Source organism: Syngnathus scovelli, chromosome 9, assembly GCF_024217435.2.
Source record: "Syngnathus scovelli strain Florida chromosome 9, RoL_Ssco_1.2, whole genome shotgun sequence".
Classification (NCBI taxonomy): domain Eukaryota; kingdom Metazoa; phylum Chordata; class Actinopteri; order Syngnathiformes; family Syngnathidae; genus Syngnathus; species Syngnathus scovelli.
Window position 1 is genome coordinate 12,629,469 of NC_090855.1, and position 24,152 is coordinate 12,653,620.

Sequence of the window (24,152 nt, forward strand, 5' to 3'; positions counted from 1 at the left end):
TCGGCTTGAGGCGAAATTTCGGACAAATCTTTATATTGCGAGTCCTTTCTTGAAAGGGTTATTAATGTTTAACGGGGAGAAGTAATTGAATTGCCAAATGAATGTATATTCGTGAGTTTCTCTTGAATGGTTGCATTTTTTGTGCTGTTGCATCACATTGCGGCCGAATGTTCACCTTTCACATTTTAAAAATCTAAGTGAATGATCTTGATTATTGCATGGTTATGTTACATCGCGTCGTTATCTTGGGCACATTTTGCAGTGTTGTTAAACCTGTTTTAGCTTCATGCTAACAAACCATGCAAACTGTCCCTCGTAAGCCCATCTTCTGGTGCATGTTTTAATTTTTTTTAGCATGTTAGCACTTTGTATGGGAAACAAGGAGAAAACGTTTTCATTCAACGCGCAATTCTTGGCAACGTATCGTATTTATGGGTGTTTTCGTATTCTTGCTCTCTCCCATTTTGTGTCTCATTCAAGTGCTTGTAGCGTGGTTGGGCTAAGTGGATCCACGTCCTTGCCGGTAATGCGGCTGTTAAGTGAATTAACGCTGAAGACTCTCAGCGCGAGAACATGAATGCCAGACGTTAAAACCCTCTGACGGCCCGAATGGACACTTCTCGCTTCCGCTAATCTTCCACAATTACACGTGTTGCACCGGCGCCTCTGACTTGTTGATATTTAGCATCCTGTCTGTGAAGTTGACAAGGCGCTTTTTGGGGAAACCTCAACATGAGAGTTTAAGGGGAGCTGAGGCGCCAGTGCGTGTGTGGACTCGTAGCGTTCGGAGAGCGAAGCCTCGTCAAAGCAAGGAAGGCCGCTAAAGGATTTAAGAAGCGGGTCGGGGAAGGTGAAGCGAGGGAACGGATAACGAGGGGCTGACGGGAAATTATTGCGGTTATGTTCGCCAACGAGCCTCATTGGGGAAGTTTGCCAGCGACGTGAAAGGCATCCCAACGAGTCCGCCGCCGGCCGTCCGGCCGTCCATCTGCCGCACCGCCCTGCGGGCCGTCGAGTGTGCTTAACTGTCCAAATAAGAGCGTTAAATTACACCTCCTATTTTACAAGCCAGCTAGCAAGCAGCGGCTGTCACGCTTCTTTCGTTTTCAAATTTTATGAGACGCGAGGGCAAATGGCTGCCGCAACGTGGCGAAGCTGACCAAACGGACACTACTCAGCATGCAAATGAGGCCCGACCGGAAAGACCGACGCCGACTCGGGCGGGAGTGTGACATTTAGTTGCCATTTAGCTTTTTGCTAACAACTGCCGCGTTTCCAGCAAGTCGTCCACTTCGGTACACCTCAGTGTAAGTAACAAAAGAAGAAACTTCACTGTCAGGATGCTGCTAGCCGTGTGCATTACATTTATTCTCGTGTCCTGCACTTAATGCTCGACCTCATCTTGGACGCGAGTGCACCTCTTGCCGTGTCCTGGGTCCTTGGTCTTCTCCGTTTGGATGCTCCCAGAACTTGGAAACGGTGTTTGCTGCCCAAGTGGTTGAAATAGTCCTCCATCCTCTTGGTCTCCATTTCTGTATTATTTTGCGTCTCCTTGCCTGCCACATTACCTAGCTTGATTAGTTTATTTTCCTCGCCCCGGCTTCTTCTCGCGCACACATAAAGCAATATGTTCATGTTGGCGGCGGCGTGACAAATGCGGCTGCGAAGAAGGCCCGGCGGCGGGAGACTCCATCCCCCGAAGCCGAAATAAAGGCGGGTGGGGGGGCAAGATGGAGCTGTCAATAGCCAATCATTCCCAAGGTATTTACGTGACTGTCGTCATCGAGCCAGTGCCGCTCGCCTTTTGTTATTGCCAGCCGCTTTTTGTCGTCTGGCCAACAAAAAGAAAATTGTTGCAAATTTGCCGCCTCTAATTTTCTTTTGTCGGCGCCTTGTTTTTCCATTGTGCTGCCTTCAATGGCGCCGTTTAACCTGCTTCCAACTTTCCGAAAATGTGTTGATTCACCCCAAAAAGTTGACAAATTGATCAAAAAGACATTGAAAGTGAGCCACTAATTCCACCGACTGATGACTTTCCAAATTATTGCTAATGTAATTGATAATTTGCCTCTCGGTGGTCCAGCCCTGAAGGACGACCGCTTCCAGATGGTGTTGTTCACGCCACGGCTGGTGCGCATCACACTGACCAACGTGAGCGTCTCGGACGAGGGCGGCTACTTCTGCCAGCTCTACACGGACGCCACGCACCACCAGGTGGCCACTCTGGCCGTCCTGGTGCCCCCGGAGACGCCGGCGGTGGAGGTCAAGCAGGAGGCGGTGGAGGGTGGCGAGGTGGAGCTCAGCTGCGTGTCGGCGCGCAGCAAGCCCGCCGCCGCCCTGCGCTGGATGCGCAACGGCCGCGAGATTCCAGGTACGTAAAAGCTCCGGCGGACCGTGTCGTGTTTTTGCATGTTGTACGTAAAGGCGCTCTCGGCTCTCCGACAGGCGTGGTCTCACAGCAGGACAACGGCAAGACGGTCAGCGTGTCCAGCACCATCCGCATCCCGGTGGAGAGGAAGGACAATGGGGCGGCTTTGAGCTGCGAGGCGCTCCACCCGGCGCTGGCCAATCAAAAAAGGATCCGACATTACCGCCTGGATGTCTTCTGTGAGTTTAGCCACAGCAGACAGTTTGCTTCTGGAATCTATAAGATCCACCCTGTGATCAGTCGTTGCTAACAGAGATGTCCACCCTGTCGGATATAATACGTATGTCGGATAGCTCGCATATTTAGCTTTTTGCGTGTCTGTTGAATTATTTTAAATTGAACATTGATGTTGCCTACCATTTTGACAATGTTCTCTTTCAAACCATTGATTCGCTCATTTGCGTTGCGACAACGGCATCGATGGTCATTAGTGTCAAGCCAGGACGCCTCGTTTGTGGTGGTTACAATGTAGCCAGTTCAGAGGTGAGGTGGGGTCGTCTGCGCCCAAGCAGCTCTCATTAAAAGCCGATTCGTAGAGACGTTGTTGAGCGGGGAGCCCGCGGCCCACTAGGGCGCCTGCTCCGTTTCCTCTGCGGTTGAAACGCTCATAACATCAGACAATCAATAATCTGCTTTGAATTATTACTCACACTCTCATTATATCAAGACAAATTGTACATGTGTGTTCATAAATGCCGAATGCCAGACAAGAAGGCCTCCATTCATAACCATAAGTTGCTTTTAGAGTCCCTCTAATGCAATTTTTTGATCTGCTGTGCTTGACATTCCTTTTTTAGGTCGGATGTTGTGAGGCACAGTGGGCAAAGCATTTTTACTGTGACTCATGATTATTTTCTAGGATCAATAAAAAAAAAAAAAAATTCAAGCAGGAAAACAAATGAACAAAGCGAGATGATAAAGGTTGCCGGAATGCATCCAACAAAGCTCACAGCCCAGGCAAAAGTTCTTTGTCCCCTGCAAAGAACTTTGAATATTACTGCTGTACTGACAAGCTGAGAGAGGAGCTGCATAGTATGTTTCGACACACAAAAATGTCTAGAAATAACAGCTGGGCGTTGTCGCTAAGGCCAGAGTGTGTGTGTTTACCAGTGAGTGCAAATATGCATTGACACTTGACACGCATTTGTCGCTCCATGATAAACAATATTTATTATCGAAATAGGGAATAGCACAACATCTTTGCTTGTCAGGCCGTCGCTGTGGAAACTGACGGCAAAAACGCAAGCTGCATTTTGTTTACCTTGTTCTCACTTTTCCTTTTTTTGTTTTTGTTTTTCCCGCAGTCGCGCCGACCGTGAGGATTATCCCTCCCACCGGCATCTTGCGAGAGGGCGACTCGCTGAGCCTGTCCTGCTCGGTGGTCGCCAACCCTCTGTAAGTTCTCCCCAGTGCGCCGTAGCACGTGGACCCAGCAAACTCCAGTTTTGCCTTGACTCCTTGTCCAGGGTGCCATTCATGAACTTTAGGCACTAATGTTCAAATAATTACTCTTGTTGCCCGGCCCGCCATGACACTTGACGGGAGGCCGCTGCGCCAGCCAGGGTGCAGCGGCCTTTGGGACTGGCCGTGATCGGCGTATTGACTTAAAGCCTTGGCTTAAGCTGCAACAGACACTCGTTGCAAGTGTGTGATAGGTGGGCGGCCTGTTACACACACACACCCACACACACACACATTACAACCCTCAGTGACACCCCGTTCAATCCCTGTCAAGTTTTAAAGACCAATTAGGGGTTGAGGAATTAGAAGAGGACAGTGATGTCATTCTGCTTGACTGGCTTCTTTTTAGTTGCATGCGTGTCAGGTGCCACAAGTCTCTTTTGGTGACCCGACTGAAGTATTGTGATTAGACCGAAAAAGTTTTTCTGGCATGTGTGTGCGCGCGGCCAAATCGGCAAAGTTTAATTAAACTTTGTGAGGGATTGGAGCTTTGGCTGCAATCTGTGCATGCCAGTGCAAGCCATGACACACAGCCAGGCGCAGCTTTGTTCGGCAGGGTGTTGCTGTAATCCTCACACCTCCTGCGTGCGTGTGCGCCCGCGTGTGCCGAGATCTCTTTGCGCGTCCGTGCATGTAGCTCGAGTACGCACATTGGATGCAATCGAGTCGACATTTCTCCGACAACGGTGTAATTTTCTCATTGTCACATCTGACTTTCTTGTGACGCTTGATTAATCACAGGCAGTTTGCAGTAGGTGCTGCTGTTTTGGTTAGCAGAGGTCAGCATCTCACCTAAGATCATTATAGTTACTACATTGTTTTCCGGATAGGAAAATGAGAGGCAGGCAGCGCATCAGCCTCTCAAGAGGTCTTTGGTTCGAATCTCTGAATGCTAAAATGCTAGCTGCTCAAGTGAAAGGTTGCCGTTTTCAAAATAAAGCCTGTTTTCACAGGAGTACTTTTAGGGTACATTTTATGAAGAAAGAGCACTTGTGGTATCAATACATGTTATCGGTGACAGTTAACTCATAATGAATATTGCTATCCTTTTTATTTTGAAATACAAACCTTGCAAAAAATGCCCCTAAAATTTAGACAGTTTGACTTTTTTTGTTATTTCAAAGTGTCACCTTCCCCTGCAGGCCAAGGGCCATCCAGTGGTCCAAGATCAACGACACCTTGCCCGAGCGGGCTGAGATCTCCGGGCCCACCTTTCAGATTTCCCGCCTGAGCCAGTCGCACAACGGCACGTACTTGTGTCAGGCGCAGAACAACTATGGGCGAGCCGCTGATCACTACACCCTGCTGGTCTACGGTCAGTCCGCCGTGTTCAAATCTGGCGCCGTGATTGCGAGCCCGTCCGTACAATAGGCTGTTTTTTCATTGCGTGTGTCATTGTGTTTCCGTGCTATTTGTATTGATCCTTTCTTGCCACTATTGTGTCGATTCTCCATGCGGGACAATAGACGTATTAAAATCCCGCCGCTGTCTTTCAGTTTTATTTGCTTTTCTTAATTTGTTTCACAGCGGGAACATCCTGCTAAACATTTTTGACTCTCCAGTCAGATTATTGCTGTTTGGGACTTCTTTTGTGACTTGCTTGTTTCTTTTCATATGAAGAAAAGCCAACACAGAGCAATCAAAGAACAAGAAAAAGAGGCAGAAATGCGTATGCATTTGCGAGTCTGTTCCGTTTTACATGACCACAACAAAACATCTGTTGGAGTCACAGGGGAGGGTGGGGTCATGGGGGGAAGCAGATTTTGGTTGCTTGGCTTTCAGAAGTTTTCAGAGTCACCGCTGACTGAATTCTTCATGAGGGCTGACCTGAATAGATGGCGGCGAGGCTCAAAGGTGATGATGATGTTGACGCGTGCAATATCATCTGTTGTTTTCAAGAAAAGGAGTGTCGTGGTGGACGTCTTGCGACTTTTCATGTGGATTCCCGAGGGGGGGGGGGGGGGGGGGGTGAGAACAGATGAGTAATTTGTGTTGGATTTCTACAGAAGGATTGCCCATTTTGTGGCTCGGTAGTGTTACATGATGGCGACTCCTCCAGGTAGAGCATTTTTTCAATTTTTTTATATTTGACGCAGAGATGTGATTAACTCATTCCCTGCCACTGCCGTTTATATTAAACAAATAAAATGGTTACACTGCCTTTTATCAAATTATATCAAAAATACCCCGTCATTATCTAAAACTGTTTACCGTATTTTTCGTACTAAAAGTCACTCCGAAATATAGGTCGCATTAGCCATAAAATGCACAATAACATGAAAAAAAACATATAAGTCGCTCCGGAGTATAAGTCGCATTTTGGGGGAAATTTATTCGACAAAATCCAACACCAAGAACAGACACGAACGAGCAACAACAGGCTAAACGATAGGTATGCTAACGTGACTTAAACAGAAACGAACAACTGAGAACGGGCCTGACGTAACATTCAGAGTTATTCAAATAACTATTACATAAATAACACGTTTATAAAACCATCGGTGTCACTCCAATTCATTAAATCCATCGATCGTCCTTTATGTCAACAATGGGTACGTGCCGCTGACGGCGCTTGCACTTCAAAATATGCCACAGGCCCATATAACGATATATAAATTATATATCAAATAACTATTATATAGGCGGCTCGGTGGCGCACTGGGTAGCACGTCCGCCTCACAGTTAGGAGGGTGCGGGTTCGATTCCACCTCCGGCCCTCCCTGTGCGGAGTTTGCATGTTCTCCCCGAGCCCGCGTGGGTTTTCTCCGGGCACTCCGGTTTCCTCCCACATCCCAAAAACATGCTTGGTAGGCCGATTGATCACTCCAAATTGTCCCTAGGTGTGAGTGCGAGTGCGAATGGTTGTTTGTCTCTGTGTGCCCTGCGATTGCCTGGCAACCGGTTCAGGGTGTCCCCCGCCTGCTGCCCGATGACGGCTGGGATAGGCTCCAGCACGCCCGCGACCCCCGTGGGGACTAAGCGGTTCAGAAAATAAATGGATGGATAACTATTATATAAGCAATAATATTATCAAACCATCTGTGTCACTCCAAATCATTAAATCCATCGATCAAATTCCTCGTCCTTTGTCGACAACGCCGCGCATGCGCCGTGACGTCAGCATCGTCATTGTTCCACAGATCTAGTATATAACTATATTGTAGCGTTAAAAAAATACAAGGAAAGACGTGGGTTTGGTAAACGGCTCTTTATTTAACAAAACAAACTTCCAGGCATGTGGCGGTGTGGACTTCCAGGCACGGAGGTGGAAGAGAGCTCCATAGAATAGGACCGGGCGTGCGTAAAAGCCATGTCCGAGCCCCATCCACCGTAACCGGACAGCCACCCGGCCGAGCACCGGCCCCCGACTTCCATCCACGGAGGTGAAAGAGAGCCCCGTAGAGTAGGACCGGGCGTGCGTAAAAGCCATGTCCGAGCCCCATCCACCGTCCCCGGGCAGCCACCCGGCCGAGCGCCGGCCCCCAACTTCCGTCCACGGAGGTGAAAGAGAGCTCCGTAAAGTAGGACCGGGCATGCGTAAAAGCCATAATAGTTTTTCAAACCTTCTGTGTCACTCCAAATCCTTAAATCCTTCAAACTCTTCGTCCTCCGTGTCGCTTACAAACAAAGCTGCTAATGATGTACGTGGGGCCCTTCGTCATCTCGTGATCGAATCCTTTGTCCTTTATGTAAACAACCGCCGCGCCGCGCTGCTGACGTCACTTGAAATTAAAATTACAGTAATCCCTTGCTACATTGCGGTTTCACTTTTTTTTTTTTTTTTTAATTTTGAAAATTTGTGAAAGAATTTACATATAAGTCGCTCCTTTGTATAAGTCACCCCCCCCCCCCCAAACTATAAAAAAAAAAAAAAACGCGATTTATAATCCGAAAATTACGGTACTTTCTAAGATTCCAAAAAACAGAAACGCACTCAGTGTGTAGCCTCAGCTCTCCTTTTTCAGTTAGCCCGCCCCCTGCTGGCTCTCCGTGTCACCGCACACCCCCTGCGGCACTTAACACACATTTGAAGCAATCGAGCCCGGAGAAGGCAAAAAGAGCCTGTGTAACATTTTCAGCTTGGCGCCGCTCCTCATCTACCCATCATGCTCTCCCACACACACACGCACACACACAGGCTCGGCATCAAACGCCACACATAATGGAGGCCTTCCACAAGCGCTGGGGGTGGCAACAGCGACAAGATGAAAGGTGTCGCCTCAACCCGCTTTGACTCCAGCCTCCCCCTCTTGCCCGAGAAGGTTAGACATGTTGAGCTTTGATGCCGCCTCAGCCGCACTGCCTTTTCCTCTGCTTTCATTTCATCATTTGTCGTCTCCATGTGGGAGCCACGTACACTTCATTAATTTGATTCCGCCGATATAATCAAATAGATGACATAAGCCGCGGCTCCTCCAGTTTTCCAGCCGCCGTGCCGTCTGCTTCGCTCTACTTGGGAAGGTGTCGTACTCAGCCGGCAGGCACATTCTTCTCGCGCATTGTGCTTCATTCAGCCGTTGTACCAATCCAAGCAAGACTCAGAAGCGCTTTTGAATTTCGTGCAGATGGCAAAAAACGGTAAAAACTTTGTGCAGGTAGTTGAAGGTGAAATTCTGCAGCCACTTCAATTTTATTCTCAGTTTCCAGATGAATAAATCCAATCGTGAATGTATTTTTCAGTGACAAGAGAACAGAGCCTTGGGGAACTGTTAAATAGCTTCAAAGGACAAAAAAAATATGTTTGCTAAAACAGTTTTTCCAATTTTTTAACACCTATATAGAGTTCCGACTCTTGCATTGCGTTTGTATCCATTTGAGGTTTAATTCTGTATTTTGCTCAAAAGCATCGTACATATTTGTGCTGTGGGGATGGGTTGCTCATTAGTTATGGACCTCTCAGTGACATACTTCTCCATTCACATCTTGCAGAAAGTCAGACGGACGTTAAAAGTGCTTGCTGGCAGAATGTCGAACTCGTTTACCGGCACTTTTGTGAAGGTTGGACGAGAAAACGGGCTCATTGTAATTGAAACGGCAAATAGTTGATATTGGAGAGATTATGTGCGGCTCAAACTATTTCATTCATAAGAGAGGTTGAAAGTTGTGGAACTTTTTTTGTGAGGTGGTGACTTATTGGAGGGCCGCGCTCGTTTCGGCGCAAGGCATCCGCAAGCTAGCTGGCGGCTAGCGCCTCTTATGATGTCACTGAATGACTCTGTGGGATGGATTCCAGCCAGCGAAGGAGAATTAGGGATGATAAATAGCAAAGCTTTCACGCATGATGATCAGACCGAAATGAAAGCCAGGGAAGGTGGACAGAGCGTCAAGCCTTCCACTTTCTAAAAGCTCCTTTCAGATGGGTAGGGGGGCAGGGCCAGCGAGGGGTACGTTCATTTTACAATGTCTGGCTTGAGCGTCTTTGCCATTTCTTGTCCTTGGCAGAGGGCACCCGAGCAGGAATCAAATGGGTTCGAGATGAGCTGTTTTATCCCACACTTGTAAAGACAGAGACCAGCTGCAGTAAAAAAAAAAAAAAACTGAAAAGAAAGAAAGAGCAGAAGCCCGCAGGACTCAAGGGAAGAGGGCGTAAAATACGCGGAAGGTGTTAACAAGGTGCACCGAATGAAGGCTTCTCCGATTGGATGGCGGCGGGAAAGTTACGGCTCTTTGCCCAAATCCCCGCGGTCCTCTCCTGACTGCCCGAGACGGCTGGAGAAGACTCGCTCAGTGTTGGAAAAGTCATAAAAGTGTGAAATAAGATAGCTCAAGCCCACTGAGTCCAGTGGCTGTAAATTAAAGGCTGAGATTTACATGCAAGCAGGAGCCGCTACTCATCATTTATGGGAGCATAAACAAGAAATCAGACAAAAATGGCCGCCAGCTCACATTCTGTGGGAAGGGCGGGAAGGGATTTTTTTTTCTCTTTTCCAAAAAGTCTTTTTTCATGTAATACAGAGAGAGAATGAGATGGCGATTGCTGGATTCTGTCCACAATTTAGGGAGCGCGTTATCTGCACCTCACGGCAAAAGCCATTGCCAATTACCTGTCATCCAATTTACTCACTGCGTGCTCGTTTGATTTCTTCAGATTTAGGAAAATGCTAAGACACTGAAGCAGAAATTAGACTTACACAGGTTGGTTGAGTTCAATCACAATTCTTGTTCAAAAAGCTCTGTTTTCAGGAAAGTACAATACAGCGCTGGGCCCTTCAAGAGCGGAAAGTCTCCATTCAGAAAAGGCAACGTCCAAGGTTCTCTGGTTAGCTTATATCAGCTGCACATGCCAGTGTGGGCCAAGTTTGATGGGTGATGAGTCTTTGGGGTGGGGCAAGTTCGCCATGGGAGTGGGTGCTAGTTATGGGCGATTCGGTGTGTGTGGGGGCTGTTGTCTTCCATCCCGTCTTTCGGCCTTGGCGATCATCTTTGGCCGAGTCCTTGGCTGGCTCCCTCTGGCACCTGCTGGTTTTATCTCCACGTGACCTTCCTGTGAACATTCTTCTCTAATCTTGGACATACACTGTCGTACCTCATTCTTTCAATTTTGTCATTTTGTACGAAATTATGTTAGCTTTTGGCTGTGACATCATTAATCTATTGCTGTTCTTTTGATACATCATGTCTTTGCTTATTCTTAGTTTAATCATGCTTCCAACCGTATCTTTTCTTTGTTAGGCAAACTATTTCCCTCTGTGCAGAGCGTTCAGTAGTAATCAAAAACTGGCATCTAGCATTAGTCAAAACATAAGATACAATCAAGTACTGAACGGTCAAGACGACTCTGGCCGTGTCCATGATTCAGAGAAAAAGCATCAGGCATGCATTACACAGTTCCTTAAGGGTCATTAAGCTATGTAGGCAATATATCAAAAGTCATTTGTTATTTCAAAGTGCTCAGAAATATATATCAGATCATAAAGTTATAAAAACCTTTCTCATCACCACTTATCAAAAATGTCTAGTTATTTCTTCTTTATTGATTTGGTGTGTAGGTATAATTATATGCTTAAAATGTTTCTTTTATTTATTTAATATGTGAATATACTTGTCTGCTTATGTACTTTATTCAATGAGGTTTGAGCATATCTGTTTTTGTAGCTAGGCAGGACTTTTTGTATTTTGACCCCATTTCCTGCACGATGCAGAGAGAAACAAAAGGATTACAAGACATCCACTTGTAAAACTCTGATGACTCTGTTTGAAGGGAATTTAATCCTAATGTCATAATAATCGTAATTATAATGTAAAGCCTTCATATCTTAAATCATTGTTGAAAGTCTTGAGCTGTCAAAATTAATTAATTGAGCAATAATCAAATACCGTATTTATTCTAATTATCGCCCATATTCGAATAATCGCCCAGTGTGTGTTAGCGATGACATAAATCAGGGATGTCAAAGTCAAACACACCGAGGGCCAAAAAAACAAATTTGCTACAAGCCGAGGGCCGGACTGGTTCAATGTTTATTAAAATATATCGGAATGATTGCACATAGCCTATTGAACTAAGACCTAACACAGTGTACATTATTTAATGATTAATGATGCTGCTAAAAATTCCCCCCAAAACTTACGTTTTCCTCCGCGACCGCGTGCCGACATCATTGCGCAAGTTTAAATATGACTGATTTGACAGCACGTCGAATGTCCCTTTTAAATTGTTTTTCTCCATTAACTATGATACAATTACACTCGTCACTCCGCTACAATATCCTCACGCAATTACTTTAACATTTACATGCTTGTGCGCTCGAACAAGACGATCGCGTTAGCATGACGTGAGCAACATCTGATGTGCAACGGTAACGTGTCGCATCGATGGAGCGTAAATTGACGCAGCCCGCTGTTAGAGGTAGACCAAAACAGCCGCTGTTCTCGTGTTAAGAACACCAGTGAGATGCAGGTATTGCGTACTACATAAGGAAAATATACATATTATCGCCCATTTCAGTGCCCCTTGGCGATCGGACAAAAAGTGTTCTCTATTAATCGCCCACCACCCCCGTTGGATATAAATCTTCTCTAATTATCGCCCAGGGTGATAATTAGAATAAATACGGTAATTGTTTTGAGTCATTTTATCTGTACTAAAAATTGTTTATGATTTCCCCCAATTAGCATGTAAACAAAGTCTATTTTTGCAAAGATGTCGCCTAAAAAGTGTACTTTTCCCTCCACTCTCCTGGGAAGAAAAAGGCCCCTGCTAAGCTAGCGTGACGGAAAGCCTTCTTCGCATCTTCCGAAAGAGCATTGCGGTTGTAAGAATGATGCATTCTCACTTGAAACGTCACTTGGAGCCTTCCGTCTCCATTGCCTCCGCCCGCGACTCCTCACCTCATTTTCACCTTCCGTCCACTTCGCCTTCCTCCCGTGACTCCAAGTCCCACGGCCTTTCGAGCGTTTATCAACCCCCCCCCCCCCTTCTCGGTTCACCTGCAGTTCAATCCCTTTAGCGCTGGCGGCGAGCTCTTGTGGAGGAAGGCAGAGTGTGAAGAAAGTAGAAGGGGAAGGAGGAGGGGGTGACGGAGGTGAATCGTAGGTTAACACGTGTCACTTGAATTGAATCCCCAGAGCAGGAATGGCGGCCACACTTGGAGTGGCCCCCGATTCATTTTGGGAGCAAAAAATGATTACGATAACTGAGTAGCTTTGAGTTGCAATAAGCGTGTTCGCCACCAGGTGGCAGATGAAAATTGTGTATTTCAAGTAAAATGGGAAACTGTATGTTGAATTTAAAGTCATAAAAGATTTCAACCTACGTGGCCACAAAATGAGTGATCCCTAAAATGATGATAGCATTTTGCATTTATTTGCTCGTGTTTCCACAAGAAGCGTTGGTAGTTTGTTTGAAGAGCAGAAAGGAGTTTGAAGAAGCTATTTCTGTGCTATGTGGCCCCCCAATAGCAATGACAAAAAATTGTGGCCCCTGCTATCATTTAAAAGTTTCTGATTCTGCCCGAGAGGAAACCCTCGGGTGCGCTTGAGGAGGAGTGGAGCGGCGGGGGGGGACTTGAAGATGGGGAGAAAAAGGGAGAGTGAGATGTTTGCTTGCAGGTGCAGTGAGACTGCAGGTGTTCTTTCTCATCTCCCTCCACGCTCGTTATTTATTTCAAAGTTAGCGAGAACGACAGAGAAAGTGAAATAGTGGCCGTCTGCGGCCGGCGTTAAACTGCGGGCGAAAGGCGGCGGCCAATTTATGGGCAGCTGCCTGCGGTGCTGTCACCTCATGAAGGGAAGATGGAAAATTAAATCTCACAGACACAGAAGAAAAGGTGAGCACTGCCAAACGGAAAGAGACAAGGCCGCTTTGACGGAGCTGCTCTGCAGTTGGGCTGGTGTGCAGCCATCCCCATGCGTTAATCACCAGATCATTTATTGTTTGTTTTTTCTCTAGGATATAGTGAAGCCTTGAGATACATACAAATTTGATTTCTTCCGCGTATAACGAGATAATCTCAAATCATCTTTTCTCATTGAAATGAATGGAAATGACATTTGTTGCAGTCCCGCAAAAAATTTGAATAAAATAGTTTTACTTTTAAAACATACAGTAATACGATAATTAAATTGAATTAAAAAATATGGCATTCATTCTTGGCCGAGGATAAATTATTCATACCTCCGAGTCTTCAATTATCTGTTTGCATCTGTTAAAATATGTGTTGCTTAAAGAGCCAAAGCAATGTGATTGTTGCGCATTGTGAGAATTGGCGACTTTGCGGTTGTTCTAAAACTGGCGAGGCACCCTAAGCGACACACAGGCATCCTCTGCAAAGAAGCAGTGATTTTACTACTGCCTCCTACGTGTTTTTTCCCCTCCCTGCATCTTGCCAATTGTGAGCGCCACTGATCACATGCATTCCCATCGGGCATAAATCAAATAAAAAGTAACACTACCGCTTTTTTATTGCGCTTTAAGGTAACCACACAATATAGATAGATTTTTCCACAATGCGACACAGTTCTGTGCCAGTGCAAACTGCAACTCGGATAATAATCATATTTTTACATTAACGGTGAAGGCTGAGTTTCAGAACGAGCTCCTGTATTTGACCTCATTAGTTCCAGCCCGTGTACTTAATGAAGCTTCTACTCAGTGAACACAAACACGCACATACACACACCGAAAAACATATTACACACAAAAACACACACACAAACAGAGCCATCTGCAATTGTTTCTTTTCTGTGCGACTGTTGTTGGGAACAAAACATGATTCTGTACGTTTACGCGTTGAACGCAACACCGCATGTGTGCGCGCTGGCCGTCGGTCAGAGAATGTGCTGATTGTGTGACGAAAAGCCCAAAGGGCTCCTTTATGTAATTGAACAGAGCTGCTGCACTCAGATGGATGGCCAAGCCAATAAAAGCCCATTAGAATTGAATTGGGGGGTGGGGGGGGGTAATACGAGCCATTATATGGACGGACTGTTTGCGAGCTGCATGCAGACCGGCGTTTGTGCATAAAAAACAGAGGTTACCTTTTATTCTTTGTGGCCAGTGCACCTTTAATGTGTCTTCCAATTGGTTTTCCAATTTGACTTTTTGAGGGAAGAAAGGCAATTTTTATAAAGACGATTCCCTCATTTTGTGTTGTTATGAACCGACGTCGTTAAAATATCCCGCAGGCATAAAACTGAGATTGTTTCTGTGCTCGTCAACATGTTTACTGACCTCACACGCCCTCCGGATTGAAGCGTTGTCATCCGGGGAGTCGCCATGTATGCATTAGTTTTGTTATTTTAATTTGACAAACGTCCGGGGAGACGACAAAGATCCCGAAAAGGCTATTTGGAGAGAAGTGGAACGCCGTGCAAGAGCAGAAAAGATGGCAAGGAATATGACGCGACAGGGGATTAGTTTGGGTCTCTTTGGCCATTGTAATGAGCCAATGGGATAATTGGATTGAAAAAAAAAAAAAAAAAAACGCAATTTCACGAAAACTCCCGCCGGCGAAACGTAATGGCAACAGTGACCGATTCTGTCATGCTTTCCCATAAGGGTGTCTCAATTCAGTGCAGCCCATCTGGCAAAAGTTTGCTTTCTTAAACTTGGTCTGTTCAGTTTTGGCTCATTCGTAAACAAATAGCATGTGTTTTATTTTTGTGACATTAAGGACTACTTACAGTCTGCAAATCCTGATTTCTGACGCTTCGAAGTTTGCTAACTGTTGTTAATTCATTAATAAAAATTGAGAAAAGCAATGGACTTAAACAACTGCCGTGTGGCACCCCCACAATCTAATTTGACCTCTGAACTTCCATTTTTTTAAAACTGTCTGTTTTGTGTGGAGTCGCAGACACGCAGGTAGCATGCGGGGCAGCGGCTGAATGAAGCACTCGATCCAAAATGTCAGATGCAGTATCCTCGAGCGAATGAGACGTCATTATCGCCGTGTGCCGCCGCATCCATGGCAGGCAATGCGACCTGGGCCACGCGCCTGATTGGCAGCCGCACGCCGTTAACGCGGAACAATACGAGCCAGGAGAGCACGACAGCTTGCCGAGCATTCTCCTTAATTAAGCTGAAGAGAGACGGACAGGGAAGCAACGTCCAAGGACGCACAGAAAAGCTTTAACTGGTGGGAAAGAAAAATGATTAGGTCACCGGTGCTAAGAGGAATTAATCTGCGTCCAGTTAATTAGCGCTACAACCTTGATCATTAATCTCGGCCTTCGCACTGGTGTGTCCAACGTGCACGCACACACGCAGTCGCGTCAAAGCACCTATTTACGCCTCTGCTCTTTACAGCTTTCATTTTCACATCAAACACTTTAGCATGACAAAGTGTACATTTGTTTTTAAGAATGAAAATGTGACGCAGGAGGATGAGGAGGGAGGACGGCTGCAAGCGTTAGTGCTGACAAGAGACGAGTGCAGAAAGAGATTGATGATCTCAGGGCTGGCGGGAGAAAGAGAGGAGAGACAGCCCAGTACTTACCAATAAATTAACTCCCGACTAGAAAGCACACTGCTGCATGTTGCTATGCAGCTTGGGGGCGGGGGTTAAGTCCAACGCTCTCCGTTTGGCTTCGGAAACTGTTTTGAAAATAAATGTAGCCCAGAATTTACCCACCCTCCCCCAATTCACAGGTAAGGTTTGAGGTTTGTCATGTTTTTGTCCAATGTGTCCCCTCTCGCCAAATGTCAACTATTGTTTTGACACTGATATCGACTTTCATAGCTCTCGGGGTACCTGGCTTGGAAATGAGACAATCCTCGCGTTGTGTTGTTTTGATGGGAAACGCATCTGTCACAGACGATGCCTGCGTCTCTCCGGCCCGTTGTTGCAATGTCACCAGTGTGTCAGCGTGTTTCGGTCGGGCAAAATTGACTCCAACATCTGTCGTGTGTCTGAAGCGGTTGGACATTATTTGCATTATCATCATGCCGAACCACAATTTGTGACCTCATGTGCGTGCTTATCATGTCGTCATGCATTTTGTCCCCGTGTGTGTGTGTCCATGTGTGTGCATAGATAATGTGTCACCCCCAAGCACGGCCCTTCTCACTCCCGTTTCTCATCCCAACATCAACCCACCCCTCCCGCTGGACCCCATAGGTAACGCACCAGCATTTTTTTTTTTTTTTTTAAACTGCTGACCTTCATCTCAATTTTGTTCTCCTCTGGTGTCTTCCACTTTTGTCTCTGGTGGACATCTCATCTTTGTTTCCCTCTGGTGTCTTACACTTAAGTCTCTGGTGGACACACACACAAATGTCGCCATTGTTGTGTTGCAACCTTCCTTTGTGGCATATTTACAGCAGCTCGCATACCCGCCAAAGCTCGCCACACAATTGACCGCTCCTGCTTCCTCGCTTATCACTGCCCGCACATTTTACCTACTCAGCATTTGTGCATATAAAGCTCACGTGTGTGTGTATGGGTAGTTCGCCGCCTGGCGCGCCATCTGCACAAATGGGAAGGCCTGAAAGCCGCCCATGAGAGAATAGAACATAGAAACCACAGCAAAGGATCAAGACGGATGAGCGATGCAGGTGGATGTCTGAGCATATTATCCCAGCAGAGTGTGACAGCTGCAGAAAGGGCTTTGGCACTCATCTGACTGCTCGTAAAAGACAGTGCTGTGTCTCAAATCAGTTTTCGGCATTTTAAATGAATGGAGCCGCAGTACTGGTAGCTGTTCTTTGTTGAAGATAAAAACACACATATATATATATATATATATATTATATTCTTCAAGTCAGTCCAAGCTGTCATGTTACTACTCACAACCGCCTCCGTTGTAAGAGCCAATAAAATGCCGCCACCTCATTAAACAAAGCGTGTCCGAAAAGGAGGCAGCGTGTTTATTAAAAGTGCAGACCTCTTCATTTTTAATTAAAAGAGAGAGAGAGAGAGAGTAGAATAGAATAGAATAGAATAGAATAGAATAGAATAGAATAGAATAGAATAGAATAGAATAGAATGCCCTTTATTGTCATTTTACAACTTAGTTGTACAATGAAATTCGGATAGCTGCTCCCTTCCTAGTGCAAACATACAAATTAAAAAAAGTATAAAAGGAAATCTGAGAATAAAAATGAAAGATCTTATTTACAGTATAGCTATTAGTCTAAGAATGAAGGTTAAAAAATCTTATTTACAGTATGTTCAATGTGGGTATTAACATGAATGAGGTTTGTACAGAAAGTAAATAATAAATAGTAAATAGTTATTGCACGTAGGTTTTAAAGGAGTGCCCGCGAACGATCTTGCATCGGGGTGTAACCAAAACCCATTTGAATCAGACACTCGGTGTATGGTAGATTAAAAAAATGTGAGCGTATGGACTCGCACTGTACATTCTGTAGCATACTGCTTTTTTTAATTCACTTGAAAAAAATGTGTATGTATTTATTTATTTTTTATGTATTTTATTTATTCATTTTGCCTTTGAATGTATTTTGTTTATACGTGCTTTTGAATGTTGTCCTTTATAATAAATAAATAATTTCACACAAATATAGTGAAATTGGAGAATGCCGGTTAGGAATCATTGCAATTTGCTGCGTGTGCTTGTTTAGCGTCCAGTCGTGCGTTTAGCACATCCATCCAGCTACTTGCTAGTGTCGTGTTTTCTTTTCAGCTGAAAGAAGACTCGAAGCAAAAAGGCGTGTGTTTCTCATTTCCGAGACGCGCCCGCGCCACCTTCCCTTGCAGGTAGACGCTTATGGCCCGCTCGCGTGCGTGTGATTGTGTAAATGTCAAAGAGAGTCGCGGGAAATGAAGCTGCGGCGCTAACGCAGCGGTTCGTCGATGCCGGTGCTCGGAAAAACGAACTCGTTGGCTTTACGGCGGTCGTCGCCGGTCGAGATCGTCGCCCGGCGGCAGATTAAAGGGAATAAACGAGAGCAGTGGCACTTGAACCTTTACGTTAAGTGCCACCAAATAAATTACTTTGCTCTCCATGCTAAGCCACATTCAAATATTAGATGTTGCGCCTAGCGGATTTGTTCTTGCTAACTCTTTAAAAATTATTGCTTTGTTTTCATCTCACTTCTCTTTCTTACTGTTGATTCATAGGGAATAAAAAATGTCATTGAATAAAATGGATGGAGTTTTTGACTGGCTGGAACGGATGAATGACATTTTGAATGACATTTAGCTGGAGAAAATTTAGTCATGATATTTGTAGTTTCACGGCTGAGCTTGAACTGTGCAGTAGAAAAAGGACAGATACATATTTGAGTTTGGTGGTTTGCGCTCCCTGCGACATTCGAATCTTGGGGTGTCCTTAATGTTGCCCATGAGGGCTTTGAAATCAGTTGATACGAGCTCGTAGATTGCACGTGCTTCAACTCGTAGCAAGCAGAACTTTCTTAAAAAAGGCAGACGCCAGCGATTAAACCAAATGCCAGCACATTGCGCTTGCTGTTTTACTACTTTATCTCGTCTCAAGTGGTTGGTTCCGATTCCCGGGCGGGCGGCGGCGAGAGGGGAAGGTCGAAAAACACCGTCAAATATTCCCCTCATTCAAAATGCATTGCGCTCTCTTCCCAGGTGCTTGGTTGGAATAATTTTTTTTCACGCTCTTGTTTTATTCACTGTCCTGATTTCTCAGCCGTTCTGTCAGCGAGGGTGCGGCTTGGGGAGTGATGAAAGGTGGTAATGTAACTCGGGTGCAAGATATTGACTTTTTATCTCCCATCTGCCCACGCCGGCCGCCACCTACCTCCCTTTCGTCTTCCCATTGCTCGCTTTTATCACTTCTTTCTTTTTGTCTGTCCTGTCACCCTCCACTCTGAAAACTTGGCCTTGTTTATACAGCTTGTAGAATGTTAATAGCATGTTAAAATGTTCTTCCACAGCAGCTAAAGTACTACTGGTCTTAAGTTACACAACTACAGTAAAATAAACATCATGAGCTAATTCAAGCTAGCCGGTCACCGCTAGTTAGAAAGAATTCGGTGGTCGGGATTACGGGAGGATAGGCACAGTGTTCTTTCCCCCAAATTGCAATAAGAACATTGTCAGAATCAACCGACACCGTCGCTCAACACGCAGAGCGGCTAGCGCTTTAGCCAGTTAGCAGCCAGCCATGGTTGCGTTCTCATTCGCCTACTTCCAAGTCACTCAACAGGTCAGCCTGTCGTTTAAAGTCACAAACATTAGAAAGAAAAAACAAAGTTTTTCAGGAAATCACTGGGGTCCCACAAACAAGAATACAAATTCCCTTTTGTCTTTGTTTAGATCCTGGCGCAGTGGTGGAGACTCACAGCGCGGTTCCCTACGCGGTGATCGGCGGCGTGTTGGCCCTGCTGGTTTTCACCGTCATCTGCGTGCTCATCGTGACCATCTGGTGCTCCGTGCGCCAGAAAGGTAAAACGCGCACCGACATGCCAAAATGAGCATAAAATGTTCTGAACCATTCAATTAAATTTACTGAAACGAGGTTAAATACATTGAAAATAAACGCCACCAAGTTGAGGTTCACGTGTTGGTTGGGTCGACGTTTCACTTTTCGGCCCCTTTGCAAAATGAATTGGTCGGCCCTTAAAGTGATGAGTGGCTCCTGGCGTAGCCAAGTGATGAATAACCTTGAACGGGAACGGAAGAGCTCGCTCGCTCGCTCTCTCTCGCTCTGCGTTTTATGACGATATGCTAGTCTATTAAGGCCCATCCATTAAATGAAACTCCCCATCTTTTTAAGTGGCCACCTAACTCCTCCCCCAACGTTGGCAGCCTTCGACCATGCCCGGCGGCCGCCAAGTAAAAAATGATCGAACCGCACGAGCTGCCAGTTTGCCTTCGGCCTGGCCGCCAATCGGCATTCGCTCTCGACTATTACCACCAATCAATTTCCAAGCCGTTCAGGCTTTTGTCTTGACTGTCAGCCGATTCCGTTAAGATTGTCGATACACAGGAGGGTGACGTGTACGCTCGTGTGCGGGCACATTATGGAAAATTGACTTCTTTCATGGCTTGTGTATTCATTATCGACTCTCTTGACTTGTCAGTTGTGCAATTACACAACCATATGAAGGTTTTTCTCAGCTGACCTATTTCGGAAAACGTGACTTCTAATTTAGGCACGTTCAAAATCTGACTTTGAACATTTTACTATTTTACCAAAGAGTTTGAGAACACTTGCTTACTCACGAAGCCCTAACTCTGCCCCCTTTTGGCATGGTCACGAAAGCTGCGATTTCATTTTGCACGACTGTAGAACACGAAAGTGTTTCTAACCAGCGTGGATGTTAATTGATAACCGTGCTGCCATTCTTCCTCCTTTTGAGCTTTTTATGACGACACCTTGCCTTGACATTCTGAGGAACTGCACAATGTGCCAACGTGTTTGCAGGCGACCCCTGAGCTAACCTTCCTTCCGATCTTTCTGCTCTTGTCTTTTGCTCCCCCTCTTGGCCTCTTTCCTTGGCACGCTTGCTTTTCATTGTGAAGGCTCGTACCGCACCCGAGAGCCCATTCTCGCTTGGTACTGACCCGAGCCGCTCAAACTAATCAATTAACCCGCCAGGTACAAAAAGCGTCCGCAACAGGAGCTCGGCTTTGACTTGGACGCAAGGCCGCTCGCTGCATGTGCTGTCGGCGTGACGCTTCGCTGCCTAACCGACCCTCTCCCGCCCCCTCCCCTCTCTCTCCTCTCTCTCTCGCTCAGGCTCCTACCTTACCCATGAGGCCAGTGGCTTGGACGAGCACGGCGAAGTACAGGAGGCCTTCCTCAACGGCAATGACGCCAGCCAGGGCAAGAAGGAGTACCTACTGTAGCCTCTTTGTTGACCTCTGACCTGTGCCCCCCTTCTTTCCTTTTCCCCCAATCACACTTTGTACACAAACACAACACACAACACGCACATTTTGGAACACGATCACCAAAACTCTTATGCCCGCGACCCAACGGAGGCATTTATGGCCACACAATATACTTTATGTCCACGCGAGGCGGTTAAAAAAAAAAAAAAAAAGTAAACAAAAGTTGTTTTATTTCACTGATGGATGCAGGAAATGTGGAACGAAATAATGAGGAAAATAAGTGCTGTTATTTCGTAGCGTTAAAGGTGTTCCCTATTGCACGGTATTTGATGAGCTGACCAGAATCCATCAATGGCGAGAAATATTCTCAGATCTAAAATTACAGAGAAAGAACAGTCGTCACGGGGGGAGTTTTCGTAGGTACACGCAAGCTCAAGTGCTGTCCGCCAATGGGAAAAAAAAACAAAATTGTGGGCCATTTTTTCCCCACTCACTCAGAGCTCTCCAGCCAGGCCGTTCCTCGGGTCGTCATGACAACAAGTCAGATTAGCCATTGGCCTGGTGGTGTAGGGGCGGGGTCACTTGCATGAGGCGGGGCCACCTCCATCTGAATGGGCTGATTTCAGCAGGACAAGAATTAGGGTGTGTGAAGTCTTGTCATTCTTGACCTTTGACAAAGAGAAAACTGTTTCAAATTTAATTCCTGTATTATTGACTTTTTGAAGTCTCTCCGTTTCCTCCTTTTTGCTCAGTCTTGTTTGACTCTCCTGCCGGTGGGGTTAAGTGATTTCCTTTCTTTGACGCACGAGGCAAAGGCAAGTTGTTCTCGCCTTTGAGTTGCCTCCCTCCCTCTCTGTCATTGCGTCCTTTCTATCTCGCCGGCCTTCTTCTCGTCTCCTCTGCTTTTGTCGGCGCGCTAAAATGAAAGGCTTAACGTCGGGCCACGTTCCTGCCAAGACCAAAAGGAAAAGGACTCGCCAGCGCATTAAAGGAAAGCTTAATTATTTGCTAATGTCATTAGAGGATCAAAAAGGTTTAGAAATCTTAATGAGAAGGGTGAGAACAAAAAGGCGGGATGGCGAAACGCTGAACGAGACAATTCAAAAATGTTTGAATGCCAACACACACACACACACACATGTAAACATATTGACAAAGCGAGTATACATATCTCTGAATTCCTTTGTACAAAACAAAACAGCAGACGCGTAAATTAAACTTTTAAGAGAGAAGAAACTGTTTACTATTGCATTATGAAACTATACTATACTAACACTGAATATTAGCCGATAGAGGTGCAAAGCCAAACAAACTACTGTCCAGTGAACTTTAAAGGGAAAAAAAATAAAAAACAATAACAAAAAAATGTCTTTATCAAAGACCTACAACGGTGTATTAGGGCCCCACTGATAAGAAAAATATAATTCAGTCAGAACGTTGCTAGATAAATGTCACACTTTTTGTATAACGTTTTTTTAACTAGATACATAATTATGGTCCAGTCACGAGTGGCTGCTGATCTCAGACTGTTGCGCTTAGGTTCTTGTGGGAATTTTCAAAATACCATCTTAAAATTGTGACTTGAAACCTCAAAAAATATCATAATAAAAATAATCATCATAAAGTTTTTCTCCTAATTGTCAGTTTTGATTCTCATTAATTTATTATTTTATTTTTTTAGACAATTTTTAGTAAGAAATAAATCCTGAAGGTGAACTTTTTTATTGTAACATTTTGTTTATTCTCATAGAGTAATTATAACTTTTTGCAAAATAACACCTTTTCACGTGATATATTTTTTTATTATGGCATGTGCATTTCCTGAAAAAATAAGTATTTTTTTCTCATATTATGTATTACAGTGTTATTTGTGTAAAATGCACTTTTTTGCTTTTAATCTTAATCTGACACTTTATTAAAATATACATTTTCTGGTAATGACACCCATTAAAGTTATGATTCCTGACATGACATTTTTTTATTCTTAAAGAAATGTGGAAAAATACGAGTTACAGCATTTCAATTTTTTTAATTCTGAAAAATATTGCTTTTTCCTCTCCCCACACAGCGTTGCAACTTTTGTCTCTTTTTTTTTTATTTTTTTTTATTGAGTGTGGCCCTAATACTCCCGCGTAGAACCAGCGGTCTTAATGAGTTTTTTTTTAAAAATTAATTATTCTTGTTTGAACAAATATGATTGTTGTTCCTGTTACTATTCTTATTATTGACGTTGTTATTATGACAATTGTAAATGTTCAAAGAAATGTACACTTCTTCTCATGCTTTGTTTTAAATTCTACTGTAGAGCAGTTGTTGTCTTCTTTTATGCCACAATTTCCCATCGACTTTTCCTCTCCTCTTCTCGGTATCTCTCTCGCTCTCCCTCCCTTCTTCTCTCCCTCCCTCTCTCCTCCTTCTGTGCCCGGTTGTTGCCTCTCCTCCCTTTTCACTGTTTATTTTCGTGTCCACGTGTCATTGTTGATATATAGCTAACTATTTCTTTATAGAGGAAAGCTACAAAGCACGAAAAAAATAAATTTAAAAAAGTCTCAAAAAATAACCTTGTTTTTTTCAATTGTGTTTGTTGATTCTACTAGCATTTACGATGGAATTAGCAGGTGCTGTTTTTCCACGGCGAGAAAAGACAACGAGAGACGGAGCATGTGATGAAATCGATGGGGAAGGCTGAAGATAGACGCTGAAGCTACTTAAATGCGGCGAGTAAACAAAGCAGATGGAAGCGCGGTGCCGCTAATGAATCATAAACATAAGAAAAGAAGATTTGGAGAACAAAAACAGAAAATACATCTGTGCCATTAAAGTTGTGCTGCGCGCGATCGATAACCGATTGAGTTGAGAAGCACTCGACCCATCTGCCTCATTCGGGGCTACATTTCAAAACGGCCCGGGGCGACGAATCAATGGCGAGCCTTTATGCCGGTCTGTCATAAAGATTGTGACGCGACAATCACGGTAACGGACGACGGCGGCATGACTTGGCATAGCCGCGACGGGCGTTTCTGCACTTCATGTTTTTTGAAGGGATCCAA

The 24,152-nt window shown here is 45.0% G+C and overlaps 1 protein-coding gene across 6 annotated transcripts in view; it reads left to right on the forward strand.

Annotated features, from left to right (window-relative positions):
- Positions 1 to 23,662, forward strand: part of cadm4 (cell adhesion molecule 4) — a 30,358-nt gene extending 6,696 nt beyond the window's left edge. For 3 of the 6 annotated variants that reach the window (XM_049731699.2, XM_049731693.1, XM_049731694.1), the window contains 7 exons: positions 2,084 to 2,371; positions 2,446 to 2,607; positions 3,733 to 3,823; positions 5,032 to 5,204; positions 16,366 to 16,449; positions 19,582 to 19,710; positions 21,008 to 23,662. In XM_049731699.2, the coding sequence (XP_049587656.1) occupies positions 2,107 to 2,371; positions 2,446 to 2,607; positions 3,733 to 3,823; positions 5,032 to 5,204; positions 16,366 to 16,449; positions 19,582 to 19,710; positions 21,008 to 21,117 (1,014 nt within the window). In that variant the 5' untranslated portion in view covers positions 2,084 to 2,106 and the 3' untranslated portion in view covers positions 21,118 to 23,662. Of the gene's footprint in view, positions 1 to 2,083; positions 2,372 to 2,445; positions 2,608 to 3,732; positions 3,824 to 5,031; positions 5,205 to 16,365; positions 16,450 to 19,581; positions 19,711 to 20,790; positions 20,867 to 21,007 lie in introns of all 6 variants that reach the window. The other 3 variants (XM_049731695.1, XM_049731698.1, XM_049731697.1) reach the window with 3 other exon arrangements.
- The last annotated feature ends 490 nt before the right edge of the window (positions 23,663 to 24,152 follow it).